The sequence below is a fragment of the Dipodomys spectabilis genome, unplaced genomic scaffold (genome assembly GCF_019054845.1).
Source record: "Dipodomys spectabilis isolate Male_0828 unplaced genomic scaffold, ASM1905484v1 ptg000552l, whole genome shotgun sequence".
Lineage (NCBI taxonomy): Eukaryota > Metazoa > Chordata > Mammalia > Rodentia > Heteromyidae > Dipodomys > Dipodomys spectabilis.
Window position 1 is genome coordinate 345586 of NW_024871229.1, and position 17265 is coordinate 362850.

General features: G+C 49.6%; 1 protein-coding gene across 3 annotated transcripts in view; it reads left to right on the top strand.

Annotated features, from left to right (window-relative positions):
* Positions 1-16667, top strand: part of Blm (BLM RecQ like helicase) — a 51746-nt gene extending 35079 nt beyond the window's left edge. For 2 of the 3 annotated variants that reach the window (XM_042670467.1, XM_042670468.1), the window contains exons 17-22: positions 735-873; positions 4245-4444; positions 4998-5190; positions 9259-9381; positions 11914-12121; positions 15834-16667. In XM_042670467.1, the coding sequence (XP_042526401.1) occupies positions 735-873; positions 4245-4444; positions 4998-5190; positions 9259-9381; positions 11914-12121; positions 15834-16011 (1041 nt within the window). In that variant the 3' untranslated portion in view covers positions 16012-16667. Of the gene's footprint in view, positions 1-734; positions 874-4244; positions 4445-4960; positions 5191-9258; positions 9382-11913; positions 12122-15833 lie in introns of those variants that run through there. The other variant, XM_042670469.1, reaches the window with a different exon arrangement.
* Positions 16668-17265: the final 598 nt, after the last annotated feature.

The following is a 17265-nucleotide window of genomic DNA, read 5'->3' on the forward strand; positions in this document are numbered from 1 at the left end:
ACTTGAAGGGAGGCAGACTTGTATTCTTTCTTTCTTTTTTTTTTTCTCCAGTCCTGGGACTTGATCTCAACGCCTGGGCACTGTTCCTGAGCTTCATTTGCTCAAGGCTAGCACTCTACCACTTGAGGCACATTGCCACTTCTGGCTTTTTCTGCTTTTGTGGTACTGAGGAATTGGCCCAGGGCTTCATGCATGCTAGACAAGCACTCTACCACTAAGCTATATTCCCAGCCCCTATTTATTTATTTAAATGCAATAGTAGTGCGTGCTGGATACCAGAGGCTCATGCTTGTAATCCTTACTACTCAAGAGGCCAAAAACACCAGCCTTGAGCCAAAAAAAACATCTGAGAGCGGAGGCCCTCAGTTTGTTTTGTTGCCTGCAACAAAGCCGCATGTGAGGCCGGTGTAGGGGTGGGGGCAGGAGGACTCTGGGGGCAGCCCAGACTCAGCATGAGATTCTAAAAGCAAAAAGGACGAGGGTATGGTTCAAGTGGTGCACTCCCCTAGCCCACAGAGTGCCATCAGGCAGTTGAAAGATGAAAACGGCATCTGGAGTAAGAGCAGGAATAAAGTTTAGTGGAATTGCAGATTATTCTAGAACAAACATGTATAACACCTTGGGTTTTAATCTGGGTTTTAGGAGGCAGATGAATTGTAAGTTTACATAGTAAACTCTGGCAGTCCAACTATCATTGTGTCAATTATAGCAGAAGGTAATCTTTTTATTTACAGGAATATAAAACAAGAGACGTGACTGATGATGTGAAAAACATTGTGAGATTTGTTCAAGAGCATAGTTTGTCACAGGGAATGAGAAACGCAGGTCCTGCTGGAAGATTCACTATGAACATGCTGGTTGACATTTTCCTGGGTAAGTTGTATGTCTTTCTGTTTGAATTTACTCCTGCTTGGGGAGAAAATAAAAAGAGTTGGGCCCTCATAGCTTATGTTTCTATGAGCCTAGCTGCTCAGGAGGCTGAGATCTGAGGATCCAAGTTTGAAGGCAGCCAGAGCCAAAAGAAAAAGAGTCTATGGGATTCTTTTCTCCAGTTAACCACAAAAAAGCAAGAGTGATTCAATTAGTAGAGTGCCAGCCTTGAATGAAAATCTAAGGGACGATGCCAGGACCTGAGTACTGACACCCCAAAAATAAAAAAATTCTGTGAGATTTGCGATTACCAAGAGAGAAATCATAACGGAGGAAAATTGCGCTTCTCTCTCTGCATTCTCTGACCCGGTCGTGGAGCTTGCAGATCAACCTGACAAAAGATAGCGTGGCATGACAAGAAACATATCTACTTATCTGTATAGGAATTCAGACACAAAAAAGGTGACTCGGAAGCTCAGAAGAGGACATTGAGAATGTGGAACTTGTCTGCTGTCATTGTGTGTGTGAGTGCACGCTCACAAGCATTTGAAAACTGGGCCTTGACACGTGTCAACAAGCACACTCTACTACATGAGCCATGACCTCAGACCACATTTTTGCTTTAGTTTGAGATGGGGTCTCCTGGGCAGGCCTTACAGTCTCTGCCCCCTAAGAAGCTAGCCTGCATACCATCTTTATAGGGTGTGGAGAGAGGGTAGTGGAACTTACAGGTAAACAGTTGACTTTTAGGAAGTAAAAATAAGCCTTTAGGCAACTAGGTGCAAACTGGGGTCTCTGTGTCAGTGTCCGGTGGGTGTGATCTGGACAGCTGCTTACAAGATTCTCCCTTCCCTGCCGTTCCCAGAGAGGGCTCTGACAAGTGAGCTCTTTAGAGTTCTTTTAAGAGGCTCTGCCTTCTGCTTTTTGGGGCAGATAATAAAAAAGATTTCAGGAACTGAAATGCCTTCTGCTTGGAATAATTTTTATGCTATCGTGGTATATTCTGGACCACTTCCGAGGCCATCTGAAAGCTTAGGGGGAAAAAAAGGAACTAAAACCAGACAACCAGACTGACATCACAGTAGTATCAACAATTATAGAGACCAGAGACTAAGGAAGAGGGTGCCTGGCACACAGAGACGGCTGCACTGGCCTGTGGCCCACCGAGGCCCACAGTCCAGCTCTGCAGCTCTGTACAACACAACCATGTCACAGGCGAAAGCATGTAGAGACGCCAGGTGATGGGTTTCACCGAGAGCCAGCTAGCCCGCAGGAGACTGGGGCTAGAAGAAGAATCAAGGCCAAGCCAGGTGCCAGTGGCTCACGCCTATAATCCTAGCTGCTCCGGAGCCTGAGATCTGAGGATCACAGTTCAAAGCTAGCCCAGACAGGAAAGTCTATAAGTCTCTTATCTCCAGTAAATTACTCAGAAAACTGGAAGTGGCTCTGTGGAAAGCACTTGCCCTGAGCTTAAGAGCTGAGGGACAGCACCCAGGCCCAGAGTTCAAGCCCCACAACCGAAAAAAAGACTGGGCTGGGAAAGTGGCTCAGTGGTAGAGTGCTTGCCTTGCATGCATGAGGCCCTGGGTTCAATTCCTCAGCACCACTAATCAGAAAAAGCCAGAAGTGGCGCTGTGGCTCAGGTAGTAGAGCTCTAGCCTTGAGCTGAAGAGCTGATGGACAGTGCTCAGGCCAACCACACAGACCCTGTCTTGGGACAAAAAAAAAAAAGCCCATGGGGCTGGGGAGGTGGCTAAGTGGTAGATCACTTGCCTTGCATGCATGAGGCCCTGGGTTTGATTCCTCAGCACCACATAAGCAAAAAGAAAAAAGCCAGAAGTGGCGCTGTGGCTTAAATGGTAGAGCACTAGCCTTGTACATTTCTTTTTTTGGGGGGGGGAGGGGTCTGGTCGTGGGGCCTGAACTCTGGGCCTGGGTGCTGTCCCTCAGCTCTTCAGCTCAAGGCTAGTAGAGCGCTAACCTTGAGCTGAAGAGCTGAGGGACAACGCCCAGACACCCCCCCCCCCCCCCAAAAAAAAATCCCAGTACCAGTGGCTCCTGCTCATAATCTTAGCTACTCAGAGGACTGATACCTGAGGATTGCAGTTCAAATCTAGCCTGGGCAAGAAAGATTGGCTGTGACATTCTTTTTCTTTTTTTTTTTTTTTTTTGGTCCGGTCGTGGGGCCTGAACTCTGGGCCTGGGCGCTGTCCCTCAGCTCTTCAGCTCAAGGCTAGCGCTCTACCACTTGACTCACAGCTCCACTTCTGGTTTTTTCTTTTTGCTTATGTGGTGCTGAGGAATTGAACCCAGGGCCTCAGGCATGCAAGGCAAGCACTCTACCACTGAGCCAACTTCCCAGCCCCTGGCTGTGACATTCTTATCTCCAATTAATGTTCAAAGTGGTAGAGCATACCTTTGAGCAAAAGAGCTCATGGATGGTGCCCAGGCCCCAAGTTCAAGCCCCAAAACCGACAAAAAAAAATTTTAAAAAAGCTTACCAAGATAACTGCTAATTCTGATCATCATTACCATCACATCACTGTAGATTATTACAGTGAAAGTTTCCAAGAAAAGTGTTAGTAGTTATGACAGCTTGAATATGAAGTGAAGCTCTAGTCTGCATTCTGTGGAGAATGGTCTGTTACTCTGTAACAGTTTGTAAAGCTGTTTTCAGTCTATTAGAGTCTATGTTTCTAATATTTGTGAGCTGAAAATGTAACATTTTAAATGCTATACCTGGGGCTGGGAAGGTGGCTCAGTGGTAGAGTGCTTCCTCCAATGCATGACGCCCTGTGTTCCATTCCTCAGTACCACATAAACAAAAAAAGCCAGAAGTGGCGCTGTGGCTCAACTGGTAGAGCCTAGCCTTGAGCTGAAGAGCTGAGGGACAGCGCCCAGACCCAGAGTTCAGGCCCCACAACAGACTAAATGAATAAGTAAATGCCATACCTCATTTTGCTGTGGTTTCCATTGGGTATGGTATAGAACGATGAGAATTGCTGGAGACATGGCTCAAGTGGTACAACACCTGCCCAGCGTTTCTGAGTTCAAACCCCAGTACTGCCAAAAGATAAATAAAATGAGGGAAAAGCAAGCAAGGGCTGGGGATGTAGTCCAGGGCAGAACACAGACAGCATGTATGAGGGATGGAATTCAATCCCAGTCTTCCCTGGCACCCAAAAATAAAAACAAAATTTCCGTGAAGCCACTGAAGCTAGAGTTGAGTTCAGATCCCTCATTGTGTGGGGTGAGGTCATCTTGTCTGCAGGTGTCCTGGGGAGGGGCTGAGCTCTTACTTGCTCAAAGCTGTCCATAGGTGGCTCGCCACTGTGAGCGGTTCTTACTCATCTTAACTTTTTGTGCCTTGTTAGGGAGCAAGAGTGCGAAGATTCAGTCAGGCATGTACGGAAAGGGAGCTGCTTATTCCCGACACAATGCCGAGAGACTCTTTAAGAAGCTGATTCTAGACAAGATACTGGATGAAGACTTATTCATCAATGCCAATGACCAGGCGATCGCCTACATGATGCCAGGAACCAACGCTCAAAATGTACTGAGTGGACACTTAAAGGTAAGCTGGCCCAGATCTTCATCTGATAGCCACTGCAAAGCTAAGTCATTGAACATAGGTATACTGTCCTAGAGGAATATTTTCTGATCTTAACTGGAGAGACATCCTTTTGTTACTGTTTTGTTGTTCTGGGACTGGGGCTTAAACTCAGAGCCTTGGACTTTTCTCAAGGCTGATAATCTACCATATGAGCCATGCTTCTAATTCTAGCTTTTTGCTGCTTAATTGGAGATAAAAGTCTCTCATATTTGTCTGCCTAACTGGCTTCCAACCAGGACCCTCAGATCTGAGTAGCTAGTATTACAGACATGAGCCACTGGCACCCAACTAGAAAGACACCTTAAAATTGAATCTGAAAATCCAGTACCATCAACATAACTAAATCCCAGTACCGTACATCTGTCGGTGAGCCTAGAGGGTTATCAGGTCAGTAAACCATTAGCAAGACAGTGGGGAGTCTCCTTGAGATGGATATACAGCTGATTCCAACCTGAACACAGCCTTGCTTGGTTTCAGGTGTGCATCTGCCCACTCCTGGGATTTCTCTCACTAGGTAAACTTCATGGAAACAGAAAACTCCAGCAGTTTGAAGAAACAAAAAGCTTTAGTGGCCAAAGTGTCTCAGCGGGAAGAGGTGGTTAAGAAATGCCTTGGCGAGCTCACGGAGGTCTGCAAATCTCTAGGGAAGGTCTTTGGGGTCCATTACTTCAACATCTTTAACACGGCTACGCTCAAGAAGCTCGCAGGTAGGTGCATCTGTGCCTGCTGCCTCCCGGCCCAGTGGACAGGCCACAGGTCCATCTTGCTATTGCATTTTTGTTCTTCACTGGTTATTTCTTGCTTTCCCCAGTGACATGTACCCAAACCACAACCCACCTACTTTTAGGCTTCCTCTTGTTGCTGGAATCACAGGCCTGTCCCATTGCATCTAGCTTCTCTCCCTAGAGACCAAACACTTTTCTTGCCCAGGCTGCCTGGAACTTGAGTCCTCCAATTGCAGCCTCCCACATGAGATGCCAGGCACACACAACTGCCCTCCGCTCTGAGTTGGGATTGGGGTTTTGCTTTTCTGTCCAGGCTGGCCTAGAGCGCTGGTCCTCCCATTCTCGGTCTCCCGAGTAGCTAGGGTTACTGGTGTGTGCCACCAGGGTGCCTGGCTTGTCATTGCTTTTGAGAGTTTCCGTTGTGCAGCCCAGGTTGACCTCAAACTCACGATCCGCCTTCCTCTACCTTCTAAGGGCAAGGATCAGAGATCCGGCTGCCACACTGGGCTGCTAAAGGCCTTGGAAGTGATACATTGTGATAATTATTTTTATTTAACTCTGGACTGAAAACTCAGAAGAACCATTTAAACTGGTTCTTGAGATAAAAATAGAATGCCTTAAGATGCAGTTTCTGTATGTGGTATAATTTTCATCATTTTATACTTTGCTCTAAAGCTGAACATTAAGCTATGAATAACTGCAGTCTTTAAAGCCAGATGTCAGTTATTTGTACTGAGTACTTGCCTGTCTTATAGTGTTTAGCTATTGATGTACAAATATCACAGCAATGAAGAACTGAGATCCTGATGGAGAGAGATAGATGCTTCTTGAATCTGGACCTAGCATACTGCTGCGTGCTTAAGAAATACTTGCTGACCTAGGTTATTTCCATGGATTGAGATAGCTCAGCTGGGGATTTCAGGAGTAAAGTCTCTGGACTATTATGAAGTTGTTCACATAACTGACTGGTGTGTACACCTCTGTGTTCTTTTGGAAGTCTCATCCCTTTCCATTCAAGGTGCCTTGGCTCAGCTGTGCTGGGTGCTCCGTGCTGTTTTGTGCACTGGGTTCGGGGTGATGGCAGAGCCTGCTGGGCCGGCCGACGTCCAGCCCACCTGTTGTGCCTCGGGGCAGTGCTTGCAGGACGGCACCTGGGTGTCCACCGGAGGCTGCACCACCGCTCCGTCTGCTCCAGGCATCCTTTGTTAGCACTTAGGCCTGCTTGTAAAGGCAGAGATGGGGGTCCTTCCCTCACTGATGATACTTGACTCACGCCAGAGCTACCCCCTTGTTTTAGTTGAGAGCTTTTCTGCATTCAGAGTTTTTTTGTTTTGTTTTGTTTTTTGTCGGTCGTGAGGCCTGAACTCTGGGCTGGGCACTGTCCCTCAGCTCTTCAGCTCAAGGTTGGAGCTTTACCACTTGAGCCACAGCGCCACTTCCAGCTATTTTTGCTTATATGGTGCTGAGGAATCAAACCCAGGGCCTTATGCATGCAAGGCAAGCACTCTACCACTGAGCCACCTTCCCAGCCCCTCAGGTTGTGTGTGTGTGTGTGTGTGTGTGTGTCTGTGCCTGTGTCTGTGTCAGTGTCTGTGTCTGTGTGTCTCTGTCTGTCTGTCTGTCTGTCTTGGTCATGGGGCTTGAACTCTGGGCCTGGGCGCTGTCCCTCATGTCTTCAGCTCAAGGCGAGCGCTCTACCATTAGAGCCATAGCACCACTTCAGTTTTCTGGTGTTTCATTGGAGATAAGAGTCTCACAGACTCTCCTTCCCGGGCTGGCTTTGAACCTTGATCCTCAGATATCAGTCTCCTGAGTAGGTAGGATTACAGGCATGAGCCACCAGCACCCGGCTTGATTTTTGATAGTACTGGGATTTCAACTCAATGACTTGGGCCATATCACCAGACCTCTTTTTTTCCTTTTTCTTTTTTTTTTGGGTCTGGTCGTGGGGCCTGAACTCTGGGCCTGGGCGCTGTCCCTCAGCTCTTCAGCTCAAGGCTAGCCCTCTACCACTTGAGCCACAGTGCCACTTCCGGCTTTTTTCTTTTTGCTTATGTGGTACTGAGGAATCGAACCCAGGGCCTCAGGCACGCAAGGCAAGCGCTCTACCACTGAGCCACCTTCCCAGCCCCCCTCCCCCCTTTTTTTAAGCACCATTTCTAGCTTTTGGGATTAATTTGAGAGAAAAATCTCAGACTTTTCTGCCCAGGCTGGTTTTGATCCTCAGATCTCATCCTCCCAAGTAGATAGGATTATAAGTGTGAGCCACCAGCACCTGACCAATTCTGGGTTTTTGCTGATTAACAGGAGATAAGAATATCAGATTTGGGGCTGGGAAGGTGGCTCAGTGGTGGAGTGCTTGCCTTGCACGCATGAGGCCCTGGGTTCGATTCCTCAGCACCACATAAGCAAAAAGAAAAAAGCCAGAAGTAGCGCTGTGACTCAGGTGGTAGAGCGCTAGCCTTGAGCTGAAGAGCTAAGGGACAGCGCCCAGGCCCAGAGTTCAGGCCCCACGACCAGACCCAAAAAAAAAAAAATATATCAGATTTGTCTACCTAACCTGTCTTTGAACCTTATTCTCAGATCTCAGCCTCCTGAGTAGTGTGGATTATAGCTATGAGCCCCAAAACCCAGCCCTCTGGACTGTTCGCACTGGCTCCCTTACCTGCAAATGTGAACCTGATGTACTTTTCATCTTCTCAAAACTACTAAAACTGCCAAGTGCCAGTGGCTCACACCTGTAGTCCTAGCTACTTAGGCTGAGATCTGAGGATTATGGTTCAAAGCCAGCCCTGGCAGGAAAGGCCTTGAAACTTTTTTTTTTTTGGTCGGATCCTGGGGCCTGAGCTCTGGGCCTGGGCGCTGTCCCTCAGCCCTTCAGCTCAAGGCTAGCGCTCCCTCACTTGAGCCACAGTGCTACTTCCGGCTTTTTTTTTTCTTCTTCTGCTTATGTGGTGCTGAGGAATCGAACCCAGGGCCTCATGCATGCAAGGTAAGCGCTCTACCACTGAGCCACCTTCCCAGCCCATGGCCTTGAAACTCTTATCTCCAATAAATCACCAGAAAACCGGAAGTAGCGCTGTGGCTAAAGTGGTAGAGTGCTAGCCTTGAGCTGAAGACCTGAGGGACAGCATCTAGGCCCAGAGTTCAGGCCCCAAGACGGACAAAACAAACAAAAACTTACTAAAACTACTGCTGTGCAGGCAAATGCAAATTCTGCCCAGTGCCTACATGTCTGCTTGTCTCTCCAGTATCGTGTCCTCTTAGACCCCTTCCAACACCCTCTATGTCACGGTCTATTGCTTTTCCTGTAAGCATGGGAATGATGCAAACATCACTGATGAGAAAGACTGGAAATCCACGCTCAGCTCCAGTGAATGGTGACTCCCTTGTCAAAGCCAGGGGATCAGTCAGTCCCACAGAGCTGGCCACAGATCTCCTTCTAGCCCTCCTCTGTCTCCATCTCACTTGATCCTGCTGGGCTCCCCCTGGCTCCCGGTTTCCCCTTCTTTCCATCTATTTTCTGTACTGCAACCAAAGCAACCTTTACGTGTCAGGCTGGCCCAGCCACAAGATGGAAGTCTCCTCTCCCCTAAGGCGCCTGCGCGCCTACTTGTTGTTTCTCCCAACATGGAGAGCATTGGGGGAAGACACTCGCAGCTCTGCCACCCTGGAGTAAGGGGGAAGGTTAGAGAGGAAGAGAGCATGGGTTTTGTCAACAAACAGAGGAGAGAGAATAGTCTTGTAGCCAGTCTCAGCGGTGGGAGCGATGGGCCCACATAGCCCTGAGTCCCCTCTAACTGCTCATGTGCCGGGGCTATCTCCTGGCCTTGGCCTGGAAGAGGCTCCTTTGCTACTGGAATTGGGTGCAGATCTGGCCTCGGGGCCAGTCTGCCTAAACTTGCCTTTTAGAAAAGTGGCCATTTGCCTGCCCACCGCTGACCAGTTGGTTGGCACTTAACAGATGTGAGCTGAGTGACTGCATGAGCCTGAACTCAGTGGTTTTCTATAGGTGGTCATTTAAATTCTTAATTTTATGTCCTTGCACAGAATCTTTATCTTCTGATCCTGAGGTTTTGCTTCAAATTGATGGTGTTACTGAAGACAAGCTGGAAAAATATGGTGCAGAGATGATTCCAATATTGCAGAAATACTCGGAGTGGACATTGCCAGGTTCTGTATCCAGCAGAACACGTTTTCTAAAAGCATTGTAATGTTAAGCAATGATCTCACTAAGGTAGCATGGTGTGGTTTCCAGGTGGTGTTATTTCTCCCTACCCTTTGTCCCGCTGATGTCCAAGTCCTCAAGAGCAGCGGCCGCCTCCAAGAGACGCCAGTCACTGAACGTGACTAAATGGGGACTTTTGGCCCAGGTGTTGCGGTGGTGGTAACACTAATGGCCGGAGAATCGAGAGTCCTGGGTCTCATTGCTGTCTGTCCCTGTCTTCCCCTGCATGGGTCCTCTGCCCTTACCTGACTTGGAAATGTGTTATCCGCAAGCACATCTAAGGTAGACATTGAGAGGAGAGTTTAGATGAGTTGAAAGGGAACTCGTCACGGAGTGCTCTTGTTAGTCACTGACAGAAACTGTTCGAGTGAGGGCATGGGTAGCAGGCCTTTCCAGAGGCTGCTGGAGGCCCGTCCTGGTCACTGCAGAGCACTGAGCACTGACCAAGGGAAAACCGAGACCCAAGCATTATGTTGCAGGAGACAGAAGAGGAGCAGAGGTGAGCCCCTCCCTCCCATCACTGCCGGTGGGGAGACCAGCAGACCAGCCGGGTCAGTGCTCACGCTCCTGTCAGGGCGGGGGCAGCAGCATGTGCTTTACACTCTCTTCACAGTGTTTTTAGCCATTAACCAGGTACTAAAGAGTAGTTTTTATAAATTCCATTATTTGGTATTATTCCGTTAAAAGCCATGCTCTGAATAGATTAGACGTCTTGGTAGGAAATTTACGTTTGTTTTGTGTTAGTAACTGGTTTGTGTAAGGTGTATTAAATAGGTAGGTTTCATTAGGTATCTGATGAAGAGAACACCGTGCACTATTCAGGCAGGAAAAGAAGTTTATTTGCCGAACTGCTGCCCCCACCACGCATGGTGGAGAGGCAGGGCTGAAAAAGGAAGGGGCGACTTGCCCCTGGGACAGGACTGATCTAGGCCAGGGACAGGAAGAGGTGTGGCCACACTGGATCCGGCTGTGACCTCAGGGTCTGGGACCCTCCTGAGGTCCGATGGGAGGCAGGTGACCTAGCAGGAGGGGAAGGTAACTGCTTCCAGGTCTGCCAGTTACCTAGGTAACAGATACTGGGTGGAAACTTAGCCAGTATATAGGGAGGTGTCCCTGTGCAGACCTTAGAATTTGGCGGAGGCATTGGCTGACCTGAGACTGGGCTGCCTGGGGCAACACCTGGCAGCTGGTGGCCGTCCACTCTCAGTGGCCATCCACTCTTACGCCTTGAGGGCCTTGCATACATGCTGTGCCAAGAGCTCTGCCAGTCTCATTACCGCCTCATCCTCAGACCTGCTCTCCAGGTGCGGAGCCGCATGGTGAGGATGGCAGAGCCGGTGCCCCGCGCTGCGTGCCCTCTCGTAGGACCGGCTGGGAGGCCCCACCCACGCAACGAAGCAGAGGGGCCGGGAAGAGGACCAAACCTTAGGCTTCGTGTCTTGGGATGCAAATACCTAGGGAAATAGACATCGCCAGGACAGCCTTGCACAAGGCCCGTTTCCTGCATCATTTGTGAAGTTATGCAAAGAAGAAGTTTTTGTTTATGAAGATGAAAATGTGGTTTAGAATTATTTTGGTGCCCCTTTACTAATAAACTATTATTCAAAGATGAGAGACCAGGGGCTGGGAAGGTGGCTCAGTGGTAGAGCACTTGCCTTGCATGCATGAAGCCCTGGGTTCAATTCCTCAGCACCACGTAAGCAGAAAAAGCTGGAAGTGGCGCTGTTGCTCAAGTAGCTAGAGTGCTAGCCTTGAGCTGAAGAGCTGAGGCACAGCACCTCAGAGTTCAGGCCCACGACCAGCAAAAAGAAGATGAGAGAACATAGTCTACGTTTCCCTTATTCGTTGTTAAAATGACAGCTAACGTTACCTGGTATTAGTTAGCATTTTATGCATGTCAGATCACTGTGGTGCGGTTTAGGGTCATGAGGCCGCGGGCTATGCAGTCCCTGTCCCATGCCTCTTTCTCCTCATGAATTAGTCTGTCACATGTTTTTTAAATAATTAATTGTGATTCTCTTTCATTAATAATAAATTGCCATTAGACACATTAGGACTTTTTTTTTCTTTTTTGCCAGTCCTGGGGCTTGAACTCAGGCATTATCCCTGAGCTTTTTTATTTAATTGTTATTATCTTGTTGTTATCTTTAAGTAGTTGCACAAAGAAGTTCCCATTCTACAAAACAGTCTATGAATACAAGGTGTCTGACCGCAGTGTCACCCATCACCTGAGCTTCTTTTGCTCAAGGCAATTGAACCACAGCACCACTTTGGCTTTTTCTATTCATGTAGTACTGTGGAATCGAACCCAGGGCTTCATGCATGCTAGACAAGCACTCTACCACTAAGCCACATTCCCAGCCTCACATTAGGGCTCTCGAAATAAAGAAGAAATGTTGGGTCCCTCCTGATTGCTGAGTCCACAGACTCCTGGCCCATCTTGTTTCTCCTGTGACCATCTACATTCTCTGTTGTAGCTGAGGACAGCTCTCTCGGCGGAGGCCCGGTGGGCAGAGGCTCAGGGAGGTGCACCCCAGAGGGCCTGGATGAGGATGATGAGGAGGCGCCTGTATCTTCTCACTACTTTGCAAATCAAACCAGAAATGAAAGGAAGAGGAAGAAAACATCAGCTTCACAAAGGCCCAAGAGGAGAAGAACCAGCTACGGTGGTTTCAAGGCCAGAGGGTATGTTCGTTAGTGTCATTTGCAACTTAGGGTACAAAGGAGGAAAGGACAATAGTGTGTAACTGCTCTGGCTTGCTTTGGAGCATTTATTAAAAGCCATTTCCCCCACATACACATAATTTTTAATACAGTATATTAACGAAATTATTCTTTCATTATTGGCTATTATTGTTAATAGTTTCTTACTGTGCCTAACTATTTATTCATTTATTTATTCTTGTATATGTGTGCCCCTCCTGAGGCTGGCATTCAGGGGCCTAAGTGCTATCCCTGAGCTTTTGCCCAAGGCTAGAGTGCTACACTTGAGCCACAGCTCTACTTCCAGCATTTGGGTGGTTAATTTAAGACAAGAATCTCATAGGGTTTCCTGTCCTGGCTGGTTTTCATCCTTAATCCTCACATCTCAGCCTCCTGAGTAGCTACAACTACAGGTGAGACCCACTGGTAACCAGCGTGTGCCTAGTTTGTAAACTAAACTTTGTGATGGGCTTGTTACTCCCATGGTTTTAGACACTGTCTGCCGAGAAGGGGAACTACTTATTCTACTCAATACACATACACTTTGCTTACAGAAAAGTAGGGCTCTCTCTACTGAATTAGGTATAGGGACTCCAATGAGATTACCTACAAAAAGCTAACCATGGGGCTGGGAAGGTGGCTCAGTGGTAGAGGCCCTGGGTTCAGTTCCTCAGCACCACAAAAGCAGACAAAGCCAGAAGTGGAGCTGTGGTCAAGTGGTAGAGCACTAGCCTTGAACTAAAGAGCTGAGGGACAGTGCCCAGGCCCAGAGTTCAGGCCCCACAACTGACCAAAAAGAAAGCTAACCATGACTGAATGTTGCCTCTCAGTTACAAAAACATTGCTTCTGATTTTTATTTATTTATTAATTTTAATTTTTTAAATTTTTTTTGGGGGGGTCTGGTCGTGGGGCCTGAACTCTGGGCCTGGGCGCTGTCCCTCAGCTCTTCAGCTCAAGTCTAGCGCTCTACCACTTGAGCCACAGCACCACTTCCGGCTTTTTGCTTATGTGGTGCTGAGGAATCGAACCCAGGGCCTCAGGATGCAAGACAAGCGCTCTACCACTGAGCCACCTTCCCAGCCCCACTTCTGATTTTTAAATAATATACACCAAGCTAGGCACCAGTGGCTCATGCCTATCATCCTAGCTACTCAGAATGTTGAGATCTAGAAGATAGTGATTTGAAGCCGTTTGGGGCAGAAGAATCAATGAGACTCCGTTTTTAAAACAAGCAGTAGGAAGCAGGGATGTAGACATGACTCAAGTGATAGAACGTAGCCTGTAAGCATGAGACCCCGATGAATTCAAGCCTCAGTACTGCCAAAAAAATATGAACAATCTACCCCAAGTTGCCAACACTTCTCCACTTGACCTTACCTTCCCCTGTCCCCTCCCCCTCCCCCGCCCCCCAATTTGGATAGCTTCTTCCTCATGAAGACTGTGAGTCCCCTGCCTTCGGGAGCCTCAGCCCCAGCCTTGTGGGCCGCTGAGGAGGGACCCCAGTAAGCAAAAGGCCAGGCTGAGGTTGGGTTTAAACTCAGGGCCTTGCAGGTATTCTACTTGAGCCACACCCTGATCCCAGGCCAGGCTTCTGGGAGCTGCGCAGCGGCTTGTCTTCCCTCTCCTGCTTGGCCCGGCTCCGGGCTGGGCACTCTGCACAAGGAAAGAGCAGGGGTCGCCGGGCCAGATCTCGGCAGCTACTCTTGGTCATTCTGTGGGGGCAGCTCTGCCCTCTGCCTTGAAGGTAAGGCCTGGCAGAGAGGCTGTCCATCCACCATCCTTGCGCAGAATACAGCCCCAAAATACCTTCAGGTGGTAACAGAATTGCCTAGAAATAGGGAAACAAGTTTGCAGTTGAGTTTTGCAAGCTGCTGTGTTTGCTTTTGCGGTTTTTCTACCTCTTTTCTTTCTGGGTAGTTTTAAAAAAAAAACAAAACAAGATTGAATGGGGGGAAAGAACAGAAGGCAAGCATCACCAAATTGTCATTTCTCGTTAAATCTGTACCCAAACGTCTTCTATGTGCTAATCCTGCTGGCATACAGAAGTGAAAGGCATTAGTAAAGGTTAGTTTAATTTGTGGGTTTTAGTGCGCAAGTGACCAGCAGACATTCTCCAGCGAGGACATGTTCTCATTTCCTTCACTTACTCTTCCTCCGCAGGGAATACTCGCTTCCTCCACTGCTCACCCAGAGCTGAGACCTCAGGCGGCTTCTGGCCTGGCTTCTGTCGCAGACCAAGTCTGTGCTTCTGCACATCTGTGCTTGGTTTCTCACGTCAGTTTTACTTGTTAGAAGAAAGCGTTTATCGCCATTGGCTCCCTTATTTAATTTTCACAGCATTTGTTTGTAAGAATGAAGCACTTTGCTGTAACACCTACGGCCTAATTTAATAAGAAGTAGTAAAACTCATACTGTCCAAAAGCCAGTGGCAGTTGGCGTGTAGGTTGTAATTAGCCTGCGTTCAAGATAGGATTCTTTCCTAGTCCCCACTGGCTGAAACTGGTTGACTTCGTAACTTTTCAGCCTTGCATCAGCCTCTTTGTAATGGGTCCATCCTCCTGCTTTCCCCTGCAGCTGAGAGCCCCCCCCCCCCCCGGCCCCCCGCCTGCTCACCTGGTGAGTCCCGTAGGTGAAGGAACACGCGTGGCTCCACGCCAGGCCTCAGCTCTCCACCTTGCCCTTTCTTGCCTCTCAGGATAATGCACAATGCACCAGTTGTGTTCAGGGCTCTGAGTGGGAGGAAGTGGAGACCAGGACTCTGTAAATCAACATAAACAGCAGGTTTTCACTCCAGGCTTCATTTCTCAGCAGGAAGTCAGCATGGGGAATTTAGGTCCGCTTCTCTGCTGCTTTGGCAGATCTCCGCAGATCTGCAGTGGAATTGCCCTCCGGCAAGCGGTTTTCAAGTTTGAAAAACCACGCTTCTGCATTCCCCTGAGGAGGCTGTGGCCCTGGCTCCTCCACTCTTGGCCTGTGTGCTGCATTCTGGTGGGCAGCGGGCTGAGTGCGGAGCGGAGGGAGGGCGGCCTTGCTGTGGTCATGCTGGTCATTGTGTTTTATTGGTGGGGGGCTGCTGTCTTTGGTCAGCAGGAGAGGTGTGCCGGGCGGGCTGTCATAGGCCCGGCTGGGGCCTCTCCTCAGTTGAGGCTGCAGGGAGAGGGAGGGGAGAGCTGGCAAATTTGCTGCTGCTGGCAGCACGGTCGGGACACATGCCAGACCAGAGGATGAGGCAATGCGGCCTCCCCTGGGAGCCGCATCTGCCCTGCCCGGTCTCGGTCTCTCCTTACCCACCCAGCTGCCTGTGCAAGTATGTTCGGTCCAGGGCATCCTGTGGCCAGGGGTTTGAGGTCCCAGGAAAATGTGTTATTTTATTTGGTTCAGAATAGAGTATGTGGACTTCAGCTGTTACCCCAGAAGGGGCGGCCGGTGGAGCGAGGGTCCATGGGAAACAATCCTTAGCTTTCCAGAAGGACAAATCAGAACCAAGTTGTGTGGTGGGCAGCAGTGGCTGTCCCTGACCCTGGAGCAGAGGTCCTGCCTCCCCTGGGGTTTCCCGGCAAAACGAAAACACACACACGCACGCGTGCGCGCACGATGGAGGAAAACCATGGTAGTAGCTTTGAGCAGGTTGGAAGAAAGAAGGGTTCCCTGTTCTTATTTACCGTCCTCATTTTCTTTTCTCTGATGTTTTAGGGTGTCCACCGCCTCCAGAAGGACGTCTTCCAAAAGTAAACCCTCCAGCACAGCGAGGTCGGGTCCGGCCGTGTGCGGCTCTCGAGCCGCATCAGGAGCCAGTAGAAAACTGGGCATCATGGCGCCACCCAAGCCTATAAATAGACCATTCCTCAAGCCCTCCTATGCGCTCTCCTAACAGCCCGCACCCCTCCTCCTGTCCGCGCGGCCATCTGTGCCCAGAAAGCAGGTTGTCCCCTCGGCAGCACACACAGCTTTTATTCCTATCAATTAATATGTAAGGAAGTGCTTGGGTGACAGCTCTTGTTCTTTAAAATAAAGGCTTTCTTCTCCATAGCACGTTTTGCCGCAGCGGCAAGTGTGGTGGCGGCTGCTTCTGAGACAGCGTCTGAAGCAAGCACCACCCTGTCCCTCCCGGAGAGCCTCCGGCCTGACACCTGACCCGAGGCCCCACACCAAAGGACACGGACACAGTGGTGCTCCCTGCGAGAGACAACGCCAGCCACACTAGAAGTCAAGTGAAGGAGACCTTACGAAGGACCTGTGTCCATAATTACAAAGAGCACCTGTCAATCATGAAAAGGCCCGCGCGGAAGGCCGTGAACAGAGGGCCTGAACACGCTGCTCTCAAGTGTGAATGGCCCATAAATAGGCGAAAATGCTTACGCTCACCAATTAAACGTGTAATTAAACCCACGAGAGGCCATTCTTGTGCCTGTGAGATTGTCAGCATTGGAGCTGAGCCATGTGGTACATCTGTAGGCCCTGGTCCTCAAGATCCTGGGACCAGGGGGTCACTTGAGCCCAAAATTAAAGCCAGTGGGGGACTTGGAAGGAGGCTGTCTTTCTGTTTTTTTAAGTAAGCACTAGATAGAAATAGTAAAACATTCTGTTGGCAGGAGGACATTGATTATTAATATGCCTCTTGGTTTTCCCTTTGTCCAGCCCTTGGCCTTGCTGAGGAGGGGAGACCTGAGGGCCCTGGACTGAGGCTGACCCCGTACCCCATGGAAGAGCTGTCTGCTTCCTGCCTCCGTTCCCCCCGGGGGGCCCTGGCGTGTTGGAGCGGCCTGGCTGGGTGAGTGCTGGCAGCTAAGCGGGGCCGCTGCCTCACCGCCCGCGGGCGGTACAGGAGAATCGCCCTTTCTCGGCAAGCCCTCAGTCAAGGTAGAGAGGAGAAACAGAGCACCAGGGATCCAGCCGGGCGGGAGGCCTGTCCCCCAGCACCGGTGAAGCAGGGGCGTCTGGTTCTGTGAGGCAGCGGTGACACATCCCCGCCCGGGGCTGGAGATGAAGCTTAGCTTCTCGCGAGCACTGGTGGCGCCCGCACCACACACACTCGAGGACAGGGCCTCCATACGAGAGCCTGGGGCCTGCAGATCTTTGACCTGCTGGTTGCCGGACAAGCGTGGGATGCCAAGTGGCCTACGCC